Consider the following 15,612-nt stretch of genomic DNA (forward strand, 5'->3'; position numbering starts at 1 on the left):
GCTTTGCCCTCACCAATGAGCCATCCTGGCATGTAAGAAGGAACATGTAACTATGAGGTTTGGAGAAGTTGTGGTAGTAATGTCAGTGGCTGGCCAGAAAATGATAAAACTAAATAAATTTAGTTCACTGTCACAGACACTGATAAGGAGAGGAAGAGCACAGGGTGAAGTGTCTCCACAGGAGTGCTTTAAGCCTGGTCTTTTTGGCATTCCAGCCTTCTCTAGGGAAATATGGTGTGACATATTTATAAGGGGTTTTTTATTTTAGTTGAAGTTTCTATTTTAAAATTTGTATCTTGGTTCAAGCAGTGCAGCAGTCCTGCAACAGGAAGGGCAGCTTGGTTGGACACCAGGCTTGGAAATAACATCACAGGCAGCACATAAGAGTCGTGCAAAGTAGGAAAAACCCTCAGATTCATGAATTGGGATTTCCTGTGAATGGCTCGGGTTTCTGACTTAGCTGGTTGTGTAAACAGCGAATAACTGTAAGTCTGGGCAGAAGTGGCAGCTTCAAGCAGTGAGGTTAATCACGTATAATCATGTAGGGAGATGGTATCTACCCTCTCTTTGAAGATTTCTTGACATTTTATCTTTTTTTGCAGTAGGCGGGGAGCAGGTTGCTTGACACAAGTTACTGTTGTCAGCTTTTAGTGTGGCTGCATCAATCTGAAAATCTTTTCCATGTAACCAAACAACTTCATTTAACATATTTATTCTCAGTCATTCAGACAGAAATTGCTGTATACTGGATTTTAGGGATGCTCACTATCTTCACTGTTCTGTGGAATAGGTAACTGCATTATCTGATCTGCAGAGTGTTTCAGCATCACACTTATTTAAAGCTGAAGACCAGATCATCTTTGTTGGCTCAGACATGTATGCAGATTGCAACAAAAAATGAGTTAGAGTTTCTGTGTTGGGTGAAAAAACCACAGTGGTGTTGAGATGGGTCAGGGGCCTGATTACCACCTGTTGCATAGACCTTGTGGTGTGGTATGCAGATAACTGTGGTAGTGAAATGAAATATTTGTGTATATCTGGCTTCAGTAGTAACTTGGTACCATTATACAGGAAACCAGTACCAAGAGATACTCGTTAGATACTCGGGTTTTCTTGTGACAGGGAATAGAAATTCTCTGGGTCTTCCATTGTCTGTATCATCTCTAAGTGCAGATGTTACATGTGAGCAATTAGTGGTTTGTTCTTTTTTTTCTTTAACGTGTGAAACCACTAAATAGCTTCTTGAAGTCTCTCTAGATGTTTGCAGTAAAAGCTGGGTGTGGGTACAGAGCTCTGCAGCAGAAACCCTTGAGGTTCTGTGTGCCAGTTATAGACTGTTTGGGTACAGCTTTCATTGGCTGTTTAGTCTGATCTATGTACAAAATTTGAATCATATTTATGAGCATTTAACAGCTCTGGACAAACCTGAGCAACTGTTCCAATTAGTATTTGGTTCATTAGGGACAACTAATGGAGTTGATTACCTGCGCTTTTTTTCCCTCCCCCAAGCTGTGCGGACACAGGGAGCATAGATCTTTCTGGCATATTGAAGGGATAGAATCAATCACAGACAGTCAGAGTATTCAGGGTATAAACTGCTTTGTGATATGCCAGGCCGGGGGGAGAGGTGTTGACTTGTCAAGCTGAGAGGGCATTAGAGTTTGGATGAGGAATGAGAGAGAGAGAGGCAGCAATTCCTGCAGGATATGTGAGGACCAATAACCAAGGTATTGGTTACATGTGAGGCTGCTCTTTGTGTAAGCACAATTTGGAATGGAAGTTGTCTTTGAAAGGCAGTTTGCTTGTGTTTTTTGTCCGAGCTCCACCGGGGACTGCAGACAATTGTGTGAGGACGGAGTGTTGGAGGCTGGCACTGCCATTCCCTGTGGAAGTGTGAATGCCCACTTGTCTCCTGTGCTCCTGCCAACCAGCTTCACTCCCGGCCCTCGGGACAAAGTCATCTCAGTTACCTTCTCTTGTTCATTGTTATTTGTGCAAGGTTTGGTGCTGTGGGGAACCAGCAGCTCATTTGAGAAATTAAATTGAAAGATATGAAGGAGACTGATTTTTATCAGGAAACTTTTTTTAGTCACATTCTGTTCCTTCTCCTCAAGTGTAGCCACAGTGCGTGGCTGGCAGCTTCTTAAAAAGCTGCTTTTTCACTATTGTCCCCCCAAAATTGGCTGTGATTTCATGATATGGATAGAAGAAAGGGAGCATTATACTTAAGAATGTTAGATGCTAAAAACTGATGGAACAGCAGTTTGAAGTATTTCTTTATTTTAAAATTTCTATCTTGTTTGGTAACAGCAGTAGTACTTCACGTTAAATAAGGACATCCATTTGGTTCTTTAAGTGGAGTGTTCTTCCCTGGTTGCTGAAATAAATCTTCATACTGCTCTCAGTGTAGTTATTTTTACTGAGTAAAATTGACTATAGATCTCTCTTTTTATTGTCATTATAGAAAACCTAGAATAAACTCTCAGTTGGTGGCACAACAAGTTGCCCAGCAATATGCAACCCCACCACCACCTAAGAAGGAGAAGAAGGAGAAAGTGGAAAAACAAGACAAAGAAAAACCTGACAAGGAGAAGGAAATTAGTCCAAGTGTTACAAAGAAGAACACTAACAAGAAGACTAAGTAAGTGTGAAGGATCTGTTACACTGTTAAATGTGATGTGATGTCAGTGGCACTGGTTAATTGTGCAGTTAAACTAACATCGTGCTCTCCCTCTTCCCTCCAACTACTGCAGACCAAAGTCAGATATTGTGAAAGATCCTCCTAGTGAAGTGAACAGCATACAGTCTGGGAATACTACAACAAAGACCAGCGACTCAAATCACACTTCAAGGTAACTCTAGACTGAAGTTAAGCTTTTGGTGTCTGAGAACTGAGTTATATAGCAAACACTTCTTTTGGTGATATATGAGCACTTGAATACTCTGCTGGTGACCACAGATCTGGGCATTAGAAATATTAACTCTGTTGTCCACTCAGTTTTCACTTCTCTGCTAAAGTAATTGTGTTGTCAGTTGGGCAGTACTGCTTTTGGCTGTAAAGCACAGTGGGAGAAAAACATTAACCAGCAATCATATCGAATTCTTATCATCGCTCGATAGCCGTAACAAAGGTTACTTTTTTACTTCCTTATCCATAATTCAGTCGCTGTAATTGTCAAGATAATTTTCCAAGTATACAGGAACTAAGTATACATGAACAGATTTGCTGGGATCTTGCTATCAACAAAAAGCACAAATGGCTGGTTTGATATTTGTCTAAGTTTCAGATGAGTGTAGGAGACAGGTTTGTTCCTAGTTTTGCCTATACTGATCTTCCATTTCTTAAATCAAACGCTCAGCATCAAAAAACAGTTTTTATATTATTGAACTTGAGGGCTACAAGAGGCAGAACTGAACTGGGTGCTTTGCCTGTGTGGGCTGTGCAAGAATTGCATCTCTTTTTAAAATGTGCTGTAATAAGTGTTTTATAATGAAACCACATGAACTCAGGCAATATTAGTTTGCTGCACACAGTTGTAAAGCACATGGGAAATATGGTTGGCACAGCTGTTGGCATTAAGATTGGCAAGGTGTGACTGCAGAAAACTCTTGACTTGGAAGTTTTTAAATAATAGCATGAAAATCTGTAATAAGAATGAATATCCTTTACACAGTAACCCACTGGAATGTAGTTGAGGGCAGTGTGAAATTTGCTGTGCTACAAGACTGAGCTGTTTGCAGGGACTGCTGTTAACTCTTCCTCAGTCCCCAAAGATTGAAGTATCCATTCCTGATTTGATTAGAGAAATACAACTTTATTACAGTGATTTTTTTTCTTGTCTTGTTCTTCTTTAAATGGTACTTTTTTTGAGACTTAAAGGTGCAGGAGACTTGATGCACTTGACTGATGACATAATATTAAATTGAGAGATTACATCAAATAATTGTTTTTCTTTCTCGAAGGAGTCGCTTTGTCTGCTGCAGAGTCTTCTAGTCCACGTTTTGTGGCAAGCTTTTGTCATTCTTAATTAAACCTTAATAGTATCAAGTCTAGCTGGGTATTTTTAAGGGCTACCTCATCTCCCCTCAGTTTTTAACCTGTCTTTTTAAGTGTTTAGTTTAGTTGAACTTTTCTTGCATTGCTCTGGGGAGTGCTGTCACGGGTCTTTTTAAAGGATCTGATTTTTACAGAGTTCAGCTTTTTTTCATGCCCAGATTGTTTAACTGTTGTTTTGGGTGTTTGTTATTTTTTTTTAAATTGTCTTTTAGGGCGCTCTGGATTTTTAAGAAATCCTGTTTGAACTTCTTGGATACCATGCCTGCTTCTGACAAAATATCTTTGTTTATCCCACTTCTCCCTGTGCACTTTCAGAATGAATGTTTTGAAACACTTTTCTTATTTGACCATAAACCTTTTTCACTATAAACGTGAAGCACCAGGGTGTTTAATTTTGTAAAATAACATGAATGGGCCAGTCCATTTGCCTTCTATAAGAAGCAAAAATTGTATGCATGTGCTGAAGAGATTGTCTGGAGGTTTCCATCCATGCTTAATCAGCTCCTTGTACAGGGGAGACCCTGAAAACCTTCTGGAGAAATGGTCAGAGAGCTCAGTTCTAAAACTCACATTGAGAATATTTGTGAGTGGGACCATGGAGAAATCCTGCACCTCAGCCCTGCTTCCCCTTCTGTGTTACTTTGTCATGGCATTTAAAGATGCATGGGCAGTTCCATTTTTATTTTCCTCCTTCCCCCCCTCTTCCCCACCCCCAAACTCTCAGTGCTGGTTTTTGACAAGCAATAGCCAGAGTTCACGTTCAGCCCTGTAGGGAGGTGGAGGCAGCAGGGTCTGGTCCGGTATCTGAGCCAGCTTTTTTTTTTTTTTTTGGCTGTTTCTGAGCACAAGAGAAAACAAGTGACCCAGGCAAATTACAGGAAGAACTGGGTTTCCTAGAGGAACTCGGGGCTCGGGGAGGAAAAGACGTACTCGCACTACGCTTCCGGGAACGCTCGGTGCTGCGTGTGGGGGCATCTGCCAGCACGGCATCCGAGAGCCACGGAAACCCCAAAACCTGCTGAGCTGGCTGGCCTTTCTTGTTACCCACAAACGGGGTGACATCATTTCATCTAGCCTGTGGTTACGTGTTGGATTTGCCAGGCGGTGCGTGCGTACGACACACACGTGTGGGCGCAGCAATCCGCCAGCACAGCGCCGGGCTGGGAAAGGCCGGTCCCTGAGCCCAGGGGCTGCTGCAAGTAGGAGGTTTTACTGGCTGTTATGCACTGGGTTGTTTTGCATTTTCTATCTATATGCTTTTGCTGTGGTACTTATTAAAAATTGAGACAGCCTCCTAGGTTAGATAAGAAAATACTATTTTTGGTGCAGCAACTTTATTTTTTGTAAGCATTTTGCAGAAATACAATTGTTCTATCTTAGAAGCTGTACATCTGTCCTCAATACGTTTTTCTATTCTGTCTAGATGTGAAATACCACTTGGATAGCTACTGCTGCAGGACCTTCTCCTTGTTAATACCACTGCAAGCCATTGAGTATTCATGGCAGATGCAAAATGAGCTTAATTCCCTCTTTTTCTGTTTTACTGCACTAACCTAGTGTGCTGCAAACGAGGAGGAGAAAAGGCAGAGTGGTTTAAAAGCTGGAGCTTGATCCCAAAGTAAACTAACCTTCCCTCCATCCCTCTCAATAAGGCAGCTCTCAGCAAGCTACTTTTCACTGATGTATAAAGACTCTCCTTTTTAATTTCCCTTTTGGGAATATTCTGCTGCTTAAGCCTGACCCTTAATTAGGAGCAAAAGCTGTAAATTACAGCACTCACTGCAGCTGACTTGGAATTTGCTGGTAGCTGGAGGAGTGTCCAAGGTTTGTTGTAGCAAAGCTTTGGACCAGCCCGTGAAATGTGCATGAATGTCGGCCTCCTAGAGTTTAGACCTTTATTAGCTACATTACTAATTGAATGATAGCACAGCATGCAAATTACTGAGATAATCCTGAGCAATAAATACCAGTGGGTTCTTTTCTGGTGGTTTGGGGTTTTTTTTTTCCTTTTTTGTTTTTTTTTTTCCCCTAACCAAAAGGTCTGGCTGCAAAAAAATACCTTTATACATTCTGGATTTTATTTACAATAGCCTCGATTCCAGAGGGAACGTTTTGAGCTATTCTATCCATAGGCTGATTGGGCATCTGATTTGTATAAGCTCAAAGCAGTTGAAAGAGAAGCCAAGTTGTCCCAGTGCCTGTTGTTTGCAGCTGCAGAGTTCCAACATGGGAATGAAAGAACCGTGGCCGAATGCTTTCATGTGGTTTTGTATTGCAGAGTCACAGCCTTGTCTCATAACATCAGGGCACATGATGAGATGGTGAATTTAGATAAGAGAACTCTTTCATCTGCCCCTTGGGGAGGAGATCCTTCACTCTGTCTGGCTCCTGACCGCTTGGCTCTGCCGTGGTGTCCTCCTTTCTGGCAGAGCTGGATTAGGGATAAGTCTACAACAGATGCCCTGTGCAGAGCTCTGTGAGACAGGTCGTTCCTCTGGGGCTGAGCCTGGCTGGCACAGGGAGCAGGTCAAACCTTCATCCTCCACTGTGCAGCACTTCCTGCTGCCTGGGTTCTCCTCCCAGCTACTGCCATCTGTGCCAGCGAGGGGAGGACGAGTCACACCGAGTTTGTTTTCCAATGCTTTTTCTAATAAACTCTTCCCTTCTCATTTATTTTTATCCTTTTAATAAATGGCTTCTCATTTATTTTAGACCCAGACTGAAAAATGTGGACAGAAGTACCGCACAGCAGCTGGCAGTCACAGTGGGAAATGTCACAGTAATTATCACAGACTTTAAAGAAAAGACTCGCTCTTCATCCACGTCGTCTTCTACAGTGACCTCCAGTGCAGGATCAGAACAACAGAATCAGAGCAGCTCGGGCTCTGAGAGCACAGACAAGGGCTCGTCCCGTTCCTCCACGCCAAAGGGGGACATGTCGGCAGTCAACGACGAATCTTTCTGAAAATTGCACATGGAGTTGTGGAAACTATGAATCAGGGTATGAAATTCAAACACTCCACCTGCCCACGCTGTTCAAATCCTGGAGAGCCTCTTCTGTGCTTGAACACACTTTCTCGGACATCGACCTCTTACTGATGCAACCAGGATAATTTCTGCTTGCCGTGGGCATCTGGCCACCAAGGAATTTCTCACCCTAACGATTACTCTTGACACTTTTATGTATTCCATTGTTTTATATGATTTTCCTAACAATCATTTATAATTGGATGTGCTCCTGAATCTACTTTTTTATAATATCTGCTGTGCACAATTTTCCATGAACATGACAACTTTTTGTTTTGGGGTAGGGAGCGGGTGGGGAGGGAAGGGGGCTTTATTTATTGCATTCACAAACTCCATCCTCTTTCAACATATCCTTTTTAAGTTCAGTTCTTCTTCCAGTTATACTGTGTACTATCAGTTTTGATATAAATTATATATAAATATATATATAAATAAATATATATAAAGGGTTATTTGAAACCAATACATGGAAACGCTGGTGCTTGAAACACTGTGAAGTGATTAAAAAAAAAATTGAACAGTTCAAGATCTGGGACAGTCCCCTTCTGTGAAAGTACTGAAACTGAAATGGAACTGGTCTTAGGTGAAAAGTGTTCCTGAGGGTTTGAACCTGGATGGGACCTGTTCTCTCTATTGTTCCTTCCCAATTTCTTCCCTAAGCAATGGCTAAAACATACTGGACACACGGTTTTGATTGTTACAGCTTGGGATCCGAGATGAGAGAGGGTTGCTCCGGGTAGCTTGTGTTTCTACTAGGGTCCCTCAGATTGGTGATGTGCAGGTCCATGCCCAGCTGGAGCGTAACCATTCCCAACCAGACTGCTGGTGTCATGCCATGGATCCGTGTGTTCGGTAACGTGAGCACCACGGTGTCGTGCACAGCCAGTCCCGCAGGTGCTGGTGGTGGTAGAGTTAGTGAATTCCATCCGCCTGCCTCAGTGCCTGAGGGAACTGTAGAACTGGAGTGGTGGCTGTGGGGTGAAGGCAGCAGGGAGCCGTAGGGCTGGCAGCGATCCCGGGTTCAGGAACCAAGCTGGTGCTCGTTCCAGCCGCGTGCGGGTCAGCGGTTGTCAGCCCCTTCCATCTGTCCCATCCCTGCCGTGGGGATGGCTCTTCTCCTTGAAGTCCATCTGTATTCCAAGGGTTGTTTCTGAACAGCATCTTGTCCAGTGATGGGCTTGTCAGCATTTGGACACTTCTGAGTCTCCTGCTGTGGGAGCAAAAGTAGGGAAAAGCTTTCATGCTGGCAAGTGAGCGACATGTGGCTCATGCTCATGACCAGCATCTCCTTCGTTCTTACTCTAAAGCTATTCAGACTATAATTTCTTTTCCTGGCCTGTTAGTGTTGCTTTACAGTTTACCTTCCATGCATTATCCTGCTAAAACACTTGGCTGAAGAGGTGAAACAAACCTTTTTTTAAAAAAAAGCAAAACAAACCCTAAACCTCTTTGGCTTTTCATCTTTTTTTTAGTGGCCCCAGGGTGCTTTGCAGTAATTTCAGGCACAGAGGCTGTGGCTTCATTTGACATGAAATGCATAACTTTTGGGCGTGATGAAAGAGGGCCACATTTTGACAACTTTGTGCCTGTTTGTTGTATTATGAATTATTTGCTCAGTAAGAGAAATTTCTCTTTGTGGAGGCAACTGATTTAAGATTTCTTTTAAAATCTGTGTGGTTTTGAGTAGCAGATGTAGGTTCCTTTCACACTGGTGACAGAAATGTGTGAGTTAGGGATCTGTTACAGCCCCTGCTTGTAGGCATGTGCTTGGCAGTGCCTTGGCAGCAGCAGTTTTATTCTGAATATGTTAACGTGGGCACCCCAACTTAATTCTGCTTATATTCACAGTATAGGCTGTCTTTTTTAAGCATTTTTAAAGTATTAAATAACCAAAGGAAAACAGATGCTTCCTATGAGCATCAAGACAATTTATTATACATAGTTTTAAATACTATGAATATCTCAATCCACATTTTAACATTAGTGGGATATTGCAAAGACATTCCTTTTCCAGTTTTTACTATTCCTTTAAGGGTCTCAGGGAGGGTAAACTGGTCAGCCATATTTATTTATTTTACTGAAATGTATTGGAATAATTTTTTAAGAGAGATTTTTTGAAGATGCCCCTGAACTTGTATATTTTGCACTGCTTTATAAATGATCCATTATCAATTAGGCTTGCGTGCATCTCGGCCGTGATCCAGCCAGGAGTGTGAGCGAGTGGCAGGTCCCGCTGGCCTCAGTGGGGCTAATTCTGGTGCTTCAAGTCAAACCACGCGCTCACCTTCTTCACTGGATCTGGGAATTTGTGCAAAAAAAAAAAAAAAGGAAAAAAAAAAAAAAAAAGCATTGTGTGTACCAGGAAATTGCTTCTTTTTCAAGTGAAAATAGACCTGTAGATCAGTTGAAAAAGCTTTAACGCCGTAACCAGCTACTCGTGGTGAAGTCGGTAACATCTGTCTCTTTGGCCTCCTCCTCCTTGATAAAGTAGCTTGCTATAAATAAATGGGAAAATTTCTTTGGAACAGGTGACCTGTAATTCTGCATTCAGTTAGGGATTGCTTGCTAAGCATTGGACTCCCCCCCCGGCCTCATCCGTAGCTGTTGTGTTGTGGGTTTGAAGGGCAGCGATTGTTTTTACACTTAATTTCTCCAGGTGGCATTCCCACGGCGCTCGCCCTCCGGCGGGATTCCCCCCGCGCCGTGTCCGTGCCTGTCCCGCCGGCGGTGGGGAAGGTGTTTGAGAACCAAACCAACCAAAACACTAGCGTAGGGAAGGACCAGATTCGCGGTGTTCAGTGGCACAGAAAGCAGGTAAGTGAAGCACAGTGTTAACGATTGCGAAGTTTCGACTCTTACACAGACACACACACACAGACACCGACACAGCTTGCCTGACTTGCTCAGTTGACGTAGTTCTGCAAAGGAAAGGTGACAGCGTTTTACACGACCAGGCTATTTATTCTAATTGGAACTTAGCTTCAAATTGGACAGATCGAAAATTTGGCAGCAGCTTCCGTGACTTTATTTCCACTGAGATGTTTTCACCTGCCTTACCAAGATCATTCTCAGTCTACTTTTTTAAGCTCTACCATGGACTTAAATTATTGAAAAATTTATTAATTGCTGACTATATAATAACCTTTGCTTGTATGTAACCGAATGGTTTTAAGAGCCAACATTTAGAGTATGACAATGGAGCTGAACAGTTTTTAATGCGCAAGCAGTTCTGTTCTTGTGTATGACTTGTAACCTTAATTTACTGTGTAAAGATGGTTACATTATTTCCTTAGCTTTGTTTGTTGGAGACAAATATAGAATGCTTGTTTAAGTATGTCAAAACATAATCTTATCTTGTGGATTTTTATGTTAATGTATTATACGAGCTATATTTTTCATTTGCCCAGAAAGACAGCTTGTATAACGCTTCTGAAAGTTTTTCCGCTCTGTAAAGTCTTTAGAGCTGACAGTCCTGTTAGGTTTGTTTTAATCTTCATGCTAAAGTGTCAATGGTGGTTTTGTGAACTGGTCAGAAATTCACAGGTCTTAAATGTTTTTGGGAAATTTATATTGGACACTGCTCTTTGTCTAGCAAATAAAAGATGTTAATATATTCCTGTTACTGGCATGTGCACGACTGTTATTAGAAGCCACTTTATCATTTTCCTGCTTTAAATAGAAATGTCTATTTATGAATTCTGCTTGTAGTTTTTTCACAAATAAAATAGTAAAATTTAATTAAATCTGAAAGCTCTCTTTTTTGGGAGATGCCAGTATTCAGAAAAGGTGGAGAGTCCTGTTGTTGGAGCAGCTTGTCAGTCTGTACATCCTGTCCAGGAGCCGCCGCTCGAGCACCCACTTCTGCAAGCACAGGTTGTGCACGTGGAGAACCTCAGTCAAGCAAGTAAATCCAGTTTGTTCTCTGGGACTCACAACGTGCAAAGAGTTTGTGGTGGATGTGTCTGCAGAATTTGGGCTTCTGGTCCTTGGAAATAATAATTTTCCCCCTTTCTGTAGTCACAGGAGCAGCGAGGCTTTAGTGCAGAGGATTTAGTGAGAGCCCTTGGGAGTTCCATTGGTTGCCTTGTGCTAACAAACTCCCAGGAGTAAATTTAATAAAATGTAATTGAGAGTCTAATTGTATTTCTGTAGTGTAAAAATACTGGTATTTTGCAAGCAGTATTTTTGTCTGCCTGGAAAACAAGGATGATGTGAATTACTGTGCTCTTTATAGTTCATGTTTCCCCTCCACCACCCGAAATGGGAGATGTGTGATGTAACTGTTCAAATATGAAGTTGAAATTTGAAAATGAAGCAATAGGTAAAATGCAAAGGGGACAAAATCTTACTCTAGAGCTTTGTTTTTTCAGGAATATATATGAGGGCAGTTCCTAAGCGAAAAGTAGTTTGGATACTTTTGTGTATGGTGGGGGAAGTGTGTGTTAAAAGTAGAGGTCGCTTTGAAAAACCCCGTGTGCAAACAGACTTAAATGCTTTTAACCTCAGTTGGAAGCGATTCAGATGCCTTTGTGCCAAGAATAAGAAGAAACAGGAAAGGTAGTGGTTGTTCTACAGGCCTGAAAAGCACTCGCTTGGCATGCTGAGGGCTGAGCAGAGAAACAGTCCTTGCCTTGAAGAGCCTACGGTCCCCATCCTCCACCTGTGACCAGCCAAAGGTGCCAGAGCTGCAGGGAGTGGAGGAGACAGGCTTCATCTTCATCACCTTGATGCTTGAAGGTGAAGGCTTGAATGGAGCCAGCAAGATTTCCGTAGCAGTGCTGTCTCCCCTTAAGTCACCCCTTCACTGACTGATCTGGGAATCCCTTGCCTTGGAGCCCAGTGAGCCAAGGGCCACCTCCAATGCTGGAGCTGCAGAGCTGGCCCTGCTGCAGGAGAAGGGGGTTGAAGGCTGCAGAAAAAAGGGCACCCAAGGCTGCTGCAAGGTATGTTCTGGACTTGAGTGTTGTGTTGGAAGGTTTCTGTTTGTTACCTGTAGGGAGTTTTCAAGGCCAGGTTGGCCTGGTCTAGTGGTCTAGTTGGCAACCTGGTCTAGTGGAAGGTGTCCTTGCTTGTGCTAGAGGGTTGGAACAAGATGATCTTTAAGGTCCCTTCCAAACCAAACTGTTCCATGATTCTAAGTAACAAGAGGATGGGGAATTCTCTTCATGGCTCCTTATGTTTTGTAAACTTCTGGGACAGTCAGTTGTTTTAAGATTTGTAAGTGTTATAACAAACAGCACCAACTTCCATAACTGGGAGAGAGAAGAAAAACCCTCTCCTCTGTAAGGGTCACGTGTCAGCTAATTTTTGAAACTATTTTTATTTAAATCTGACTGTGCCCCCTTCACACAGCAGTTTGGGGGCAATTCAAATATGAAGATGGAACACCCTGCAGTCAGGAAGGAGCTTTAGGAATCTGCAGCAGGGCTGTGCCTCTTCCTTTCCTGCCTGACACGCAGCCCTCAGAGTGATGAACTGTGTAAGTCTGGCAGCATTTAGGTCACAGTGAGAGTTTCCAGGGGCCAAAGCAAAAGTTGTCTGCAAAAGACACGATGGATGTGATGAACAGCCGTGCTGGACCAGCTGTATCCCGTGGGAATGTGATTCCTGTTCTGAGTCAGCAAAGCACCCTGAGACAAGGCTTGTGTTTGGATCCCAACTGCAGGCAAAGTCCTTCCCATCACATGGAGGCAGCTACATCAAGAAGAAATTGCAGCTGTGATTGCAGAGCTGCTGTCCATCTTTCCTTCTTTGCATGACCAAAAGAAAAGAACAACCCCAAAAACCTGGCTGGAAAACTGATGCCACTTAACTGCAGAAGATGGGTATGAAAAGGATGCACTTCTGTGCTTATGGGTTTGTGGATCCCTCTGGGATGCACATGTTCAGCTTCAGGCAGATGTCTTGCCTTGCAGCAGGTTGGATGGACTGCTGGAGCCCCATTTATTTGGTTGTTTAAAGGCAAACCTGATTCTATGATGCTTTAAAGAGGGCAGAGCTCTGAAACTTGTGATTCACAAACAGAAAAGATTAAAAAAGACCCAAACTGATCCTGATCACTTATGGAGAACCAGCAGGACTGAGTGGAAGAGGGAGAACAGCTGAAGTTTGTAACACCTGGATGCCCTCATGGCTTTTGTAGTTGTAACAAGGAGAGGGAAATGTCAGGTCTTTCTGCCTGCCTTTCTCTTGGCTGTTTCTGGAATATTTACGTGCCTGTGTTGTGCTTGTCTTTGCTCCTGCTGTCAGCAGACACAGCGAGGTTTGTTTGCTGTTTTCCCCCTTACAATGATGGATTGCTTGATATTTGTATGGAGCCTCGTTCCAGACAGGGTTGGGGCTGATGCTGATCCTGGCTGAACCCATCTAATAAGAAGACACTGGAAACTTCAGACGTGTTTTCTCATTGTTTATTCTCAGCAGAGAAAAACCTGCGTGCAGAGATCACCAGCAACATCAAAGGCTGTTTCAGAAATTCCTAATCAAAGCACTTCACACCACTGCAATTATCCCACTTGCAAAGCTTCCCCATGGCAGAGCATGGAAGCCTGTGACAGTGAAGAGTGCTCTATACCTAGCTCTGGTCTTCAGTTAATATTAAAGCTAGAAAAACCATGTCTTCCTGCAGCCCGTACTGCGCTTTCCCAGCACTTGCCTGAAGTCCCCTGTTGCTCCTTAAACGGGGATCACTACTCACACAGCAGTAACTGATCTGGCAGCTCTGGCTGTGCAGGGAACACATGAGCCAGTTGTGCTTCCTAGATGAGGAATCAAGAAACAGGTACTCCTTTGTTCTCCTCTGTGTATCCATACAAAACTAAAAGAGAAATTGCTCTCCACCATGGCTATTTATTATTCCCGGGATCCTGAATATTTCATGATTTTCTAACATTCTTAATTTTTTTCAACTTTTTTTTCATCATTAGGAGTTGTCAAAGCTGTTCCGACCTCCTTGAGAGGCTGTTCCAGCACACTCCTCTGAAAACATTCTGAGGAAAACTTAAAACTGCACAGTAACAACTGGAGAGTCCCAGTGTGAGAATCCCCGTTGCTCTTCATCCCTGCCTTGGCAACCCTCCCCTCCTCCAGCCAGCAGGTGAGACAGAGCCATTCAAAGCCTGTAATGCCGATATTCACTAAAATACCGTGAAATTCCCAGTGTAATACACACTTGATAACAGCACATCAAAGGCTTTTAGGATGCATTAATTGGCCACAGCTTCTGGATCTGGCCGGAGTTGGAAGGAGAGGTCTGAAGTGTTGGAGCTGCTCTAAACTGCTCTCAAGTGTTGGGAAAAAAAACCAAGCTGGGGAGCTGAATTCGGGTACAAAATATCCCTGTGAGCAGGAGGAGGCTGGAATGCTGCAGAAACAGCACGTGGTGGCTGGCCCAGGTAAGAAGAATGGGAATGGATAAAGCTGATTTTTGTTCCTCTTCAAGCTGTGCTGTCTGATTCATGTTGCCCAGGAGGTTTGGTGTGGAGTTGGCAGGAGGAGTTTTCCATGTTTGTGTGGGTATTTCAGGAGGGATTAAAGCTCAGAGTAAAGAAGCAGAACAACTGAGATTTTAATTCTGCCTTCACCCAGAAATTAATACCTATCTAATACTTATAATCTTCAATATAGATGGTAGATTTTTACATAGGTTGTAGAGATTCTGTGTAACAGGCTAAAGATGTGGGGAAGTTTAAAAGCGTGACTTGTCAGATGTTGTCTCTAATAGGGGTTTACTCTTTTTTTGACTCTCTGGAGGAATCACCAGCATAAGCCAAATATAAATAAGGCCAACAGTCCCTCCCACCACCTTTTGGGTGGTTATAACAGTCTTACTCTGCAAATTGGCTTCTGCAGCAAGTAGGCTGTCTCTGATCATATGCTTTACTTCCCTATGGGGTTTATAAAAATAAGATGAAGAAAGGGCGAGAAAAAAGTAGCTTTCCATTAAATTAATTTCTTTCTGATCCAAAAAAGACAAAATCAGGAGCAGTGGAAGGAACTGGTTAGGGCTCAAGGCTGATGCTACTCTCTGGGTGGGTTAATTTGTTTATACATCTGGATTTTTTTCCCAGATTTGAGATGTCCATTAGCATCCCAACGGAGACTGAGAAACTGTCCCATGGCTGGGGGAAGCCCAGTGGGTGCCCCTGCCCAGGAAAAAACTACTCACTTCTTTAAACCTTTCTCACGTGTCCCTGTTCTTAATTCCCAGCAAGGAGAATCCTCTGAAATCTCAAAATCTCTCTGCTCAGCCTTTGTGAGAGGTTGAGGCTTTGGCTGAGGGTTAGACCTGCATCCAGGCATTAACAGACCTGACAGGAGAGAGCCTGCAGAAGCCTGGCAGCATCCCTGAGTGCCCGGGCTTTGTGCTTGCTACCAGGAGGCAGGGGATGGAAATGTGTTTAGCTGCTCCTATTGTTCTCCTTATTCAACCGAAGTTTTGTTGGTGTGGAGTTAAGGAAGGAAAATGCGGACTGGAGTTGCGGAAACGTTCCCTGGAAAAGGAATCCGGTGATTCCTGGCGGGCTGAA

At 43.1% G+C, this 15,612-nt stretch overlaps 2 protein-coding genes across 2 annotated transcripts in view; both read left to right on the plus strand.

Annotated features, from left to right (window-relative positions):
* Positions 1–10,827, plus strand: part of RYBP (RING1 and YY1 binding protein) — a gene marked incomplete at its 5' end in the record, with an annotated part of 42,349 nt that extends 31,522 nt beyond the window's left edge. Inside the window, 3 exons of the mRNA XM_008925676.3 lie at positions 2,465–2,641; positions 2,754–2,852; positions 6,770–10,827. Coding sequence (XP_008923924.3) covers positions 2,465–2,641; positions 2,754–2,852; positions 6,770–7,022 — 529 coding nt within the window. The remainder of the gene's footprint in view (positions 1–2,464; positions 2,642–2,753; positions 2,853–6,769) is intronic.
* PROK2 (prokineticin 2) overlaps positions 7,870–15,612 on the plus strand; it is a 138,228-nt gene continuing 130,485 nt past the window's right edge. Inside the window, exons 1-2 of the mRNA XM_029958314.1 lie at positions 7,870–7,936; positions 9,741–9,898. Coding sequence (XP_029814174.1) covers positions 7,870–7,936; positions 9,741–9,898 — 225 coding nt within the window. The remainder of the gene's footprint in view (positions 7,937–9,740; positions 9,899–15,612) is intronic.

The sequence above is a fragment of the Manacus vitellinus genome, unplaced genomic scaffold (genome assembly GCF_001715985.3).
Source record: "Manacus vitellinus isolate BGI_N305 unplaced genomic scaffold, ASM171598v3 scaffold_14_pilon, whole genome shotgun sequence".
NCBI lineage: Eukaryota > Metazoa > Chordata > Aves > Passeriformes > Pipridae > Manacus > Manacus vitellinus.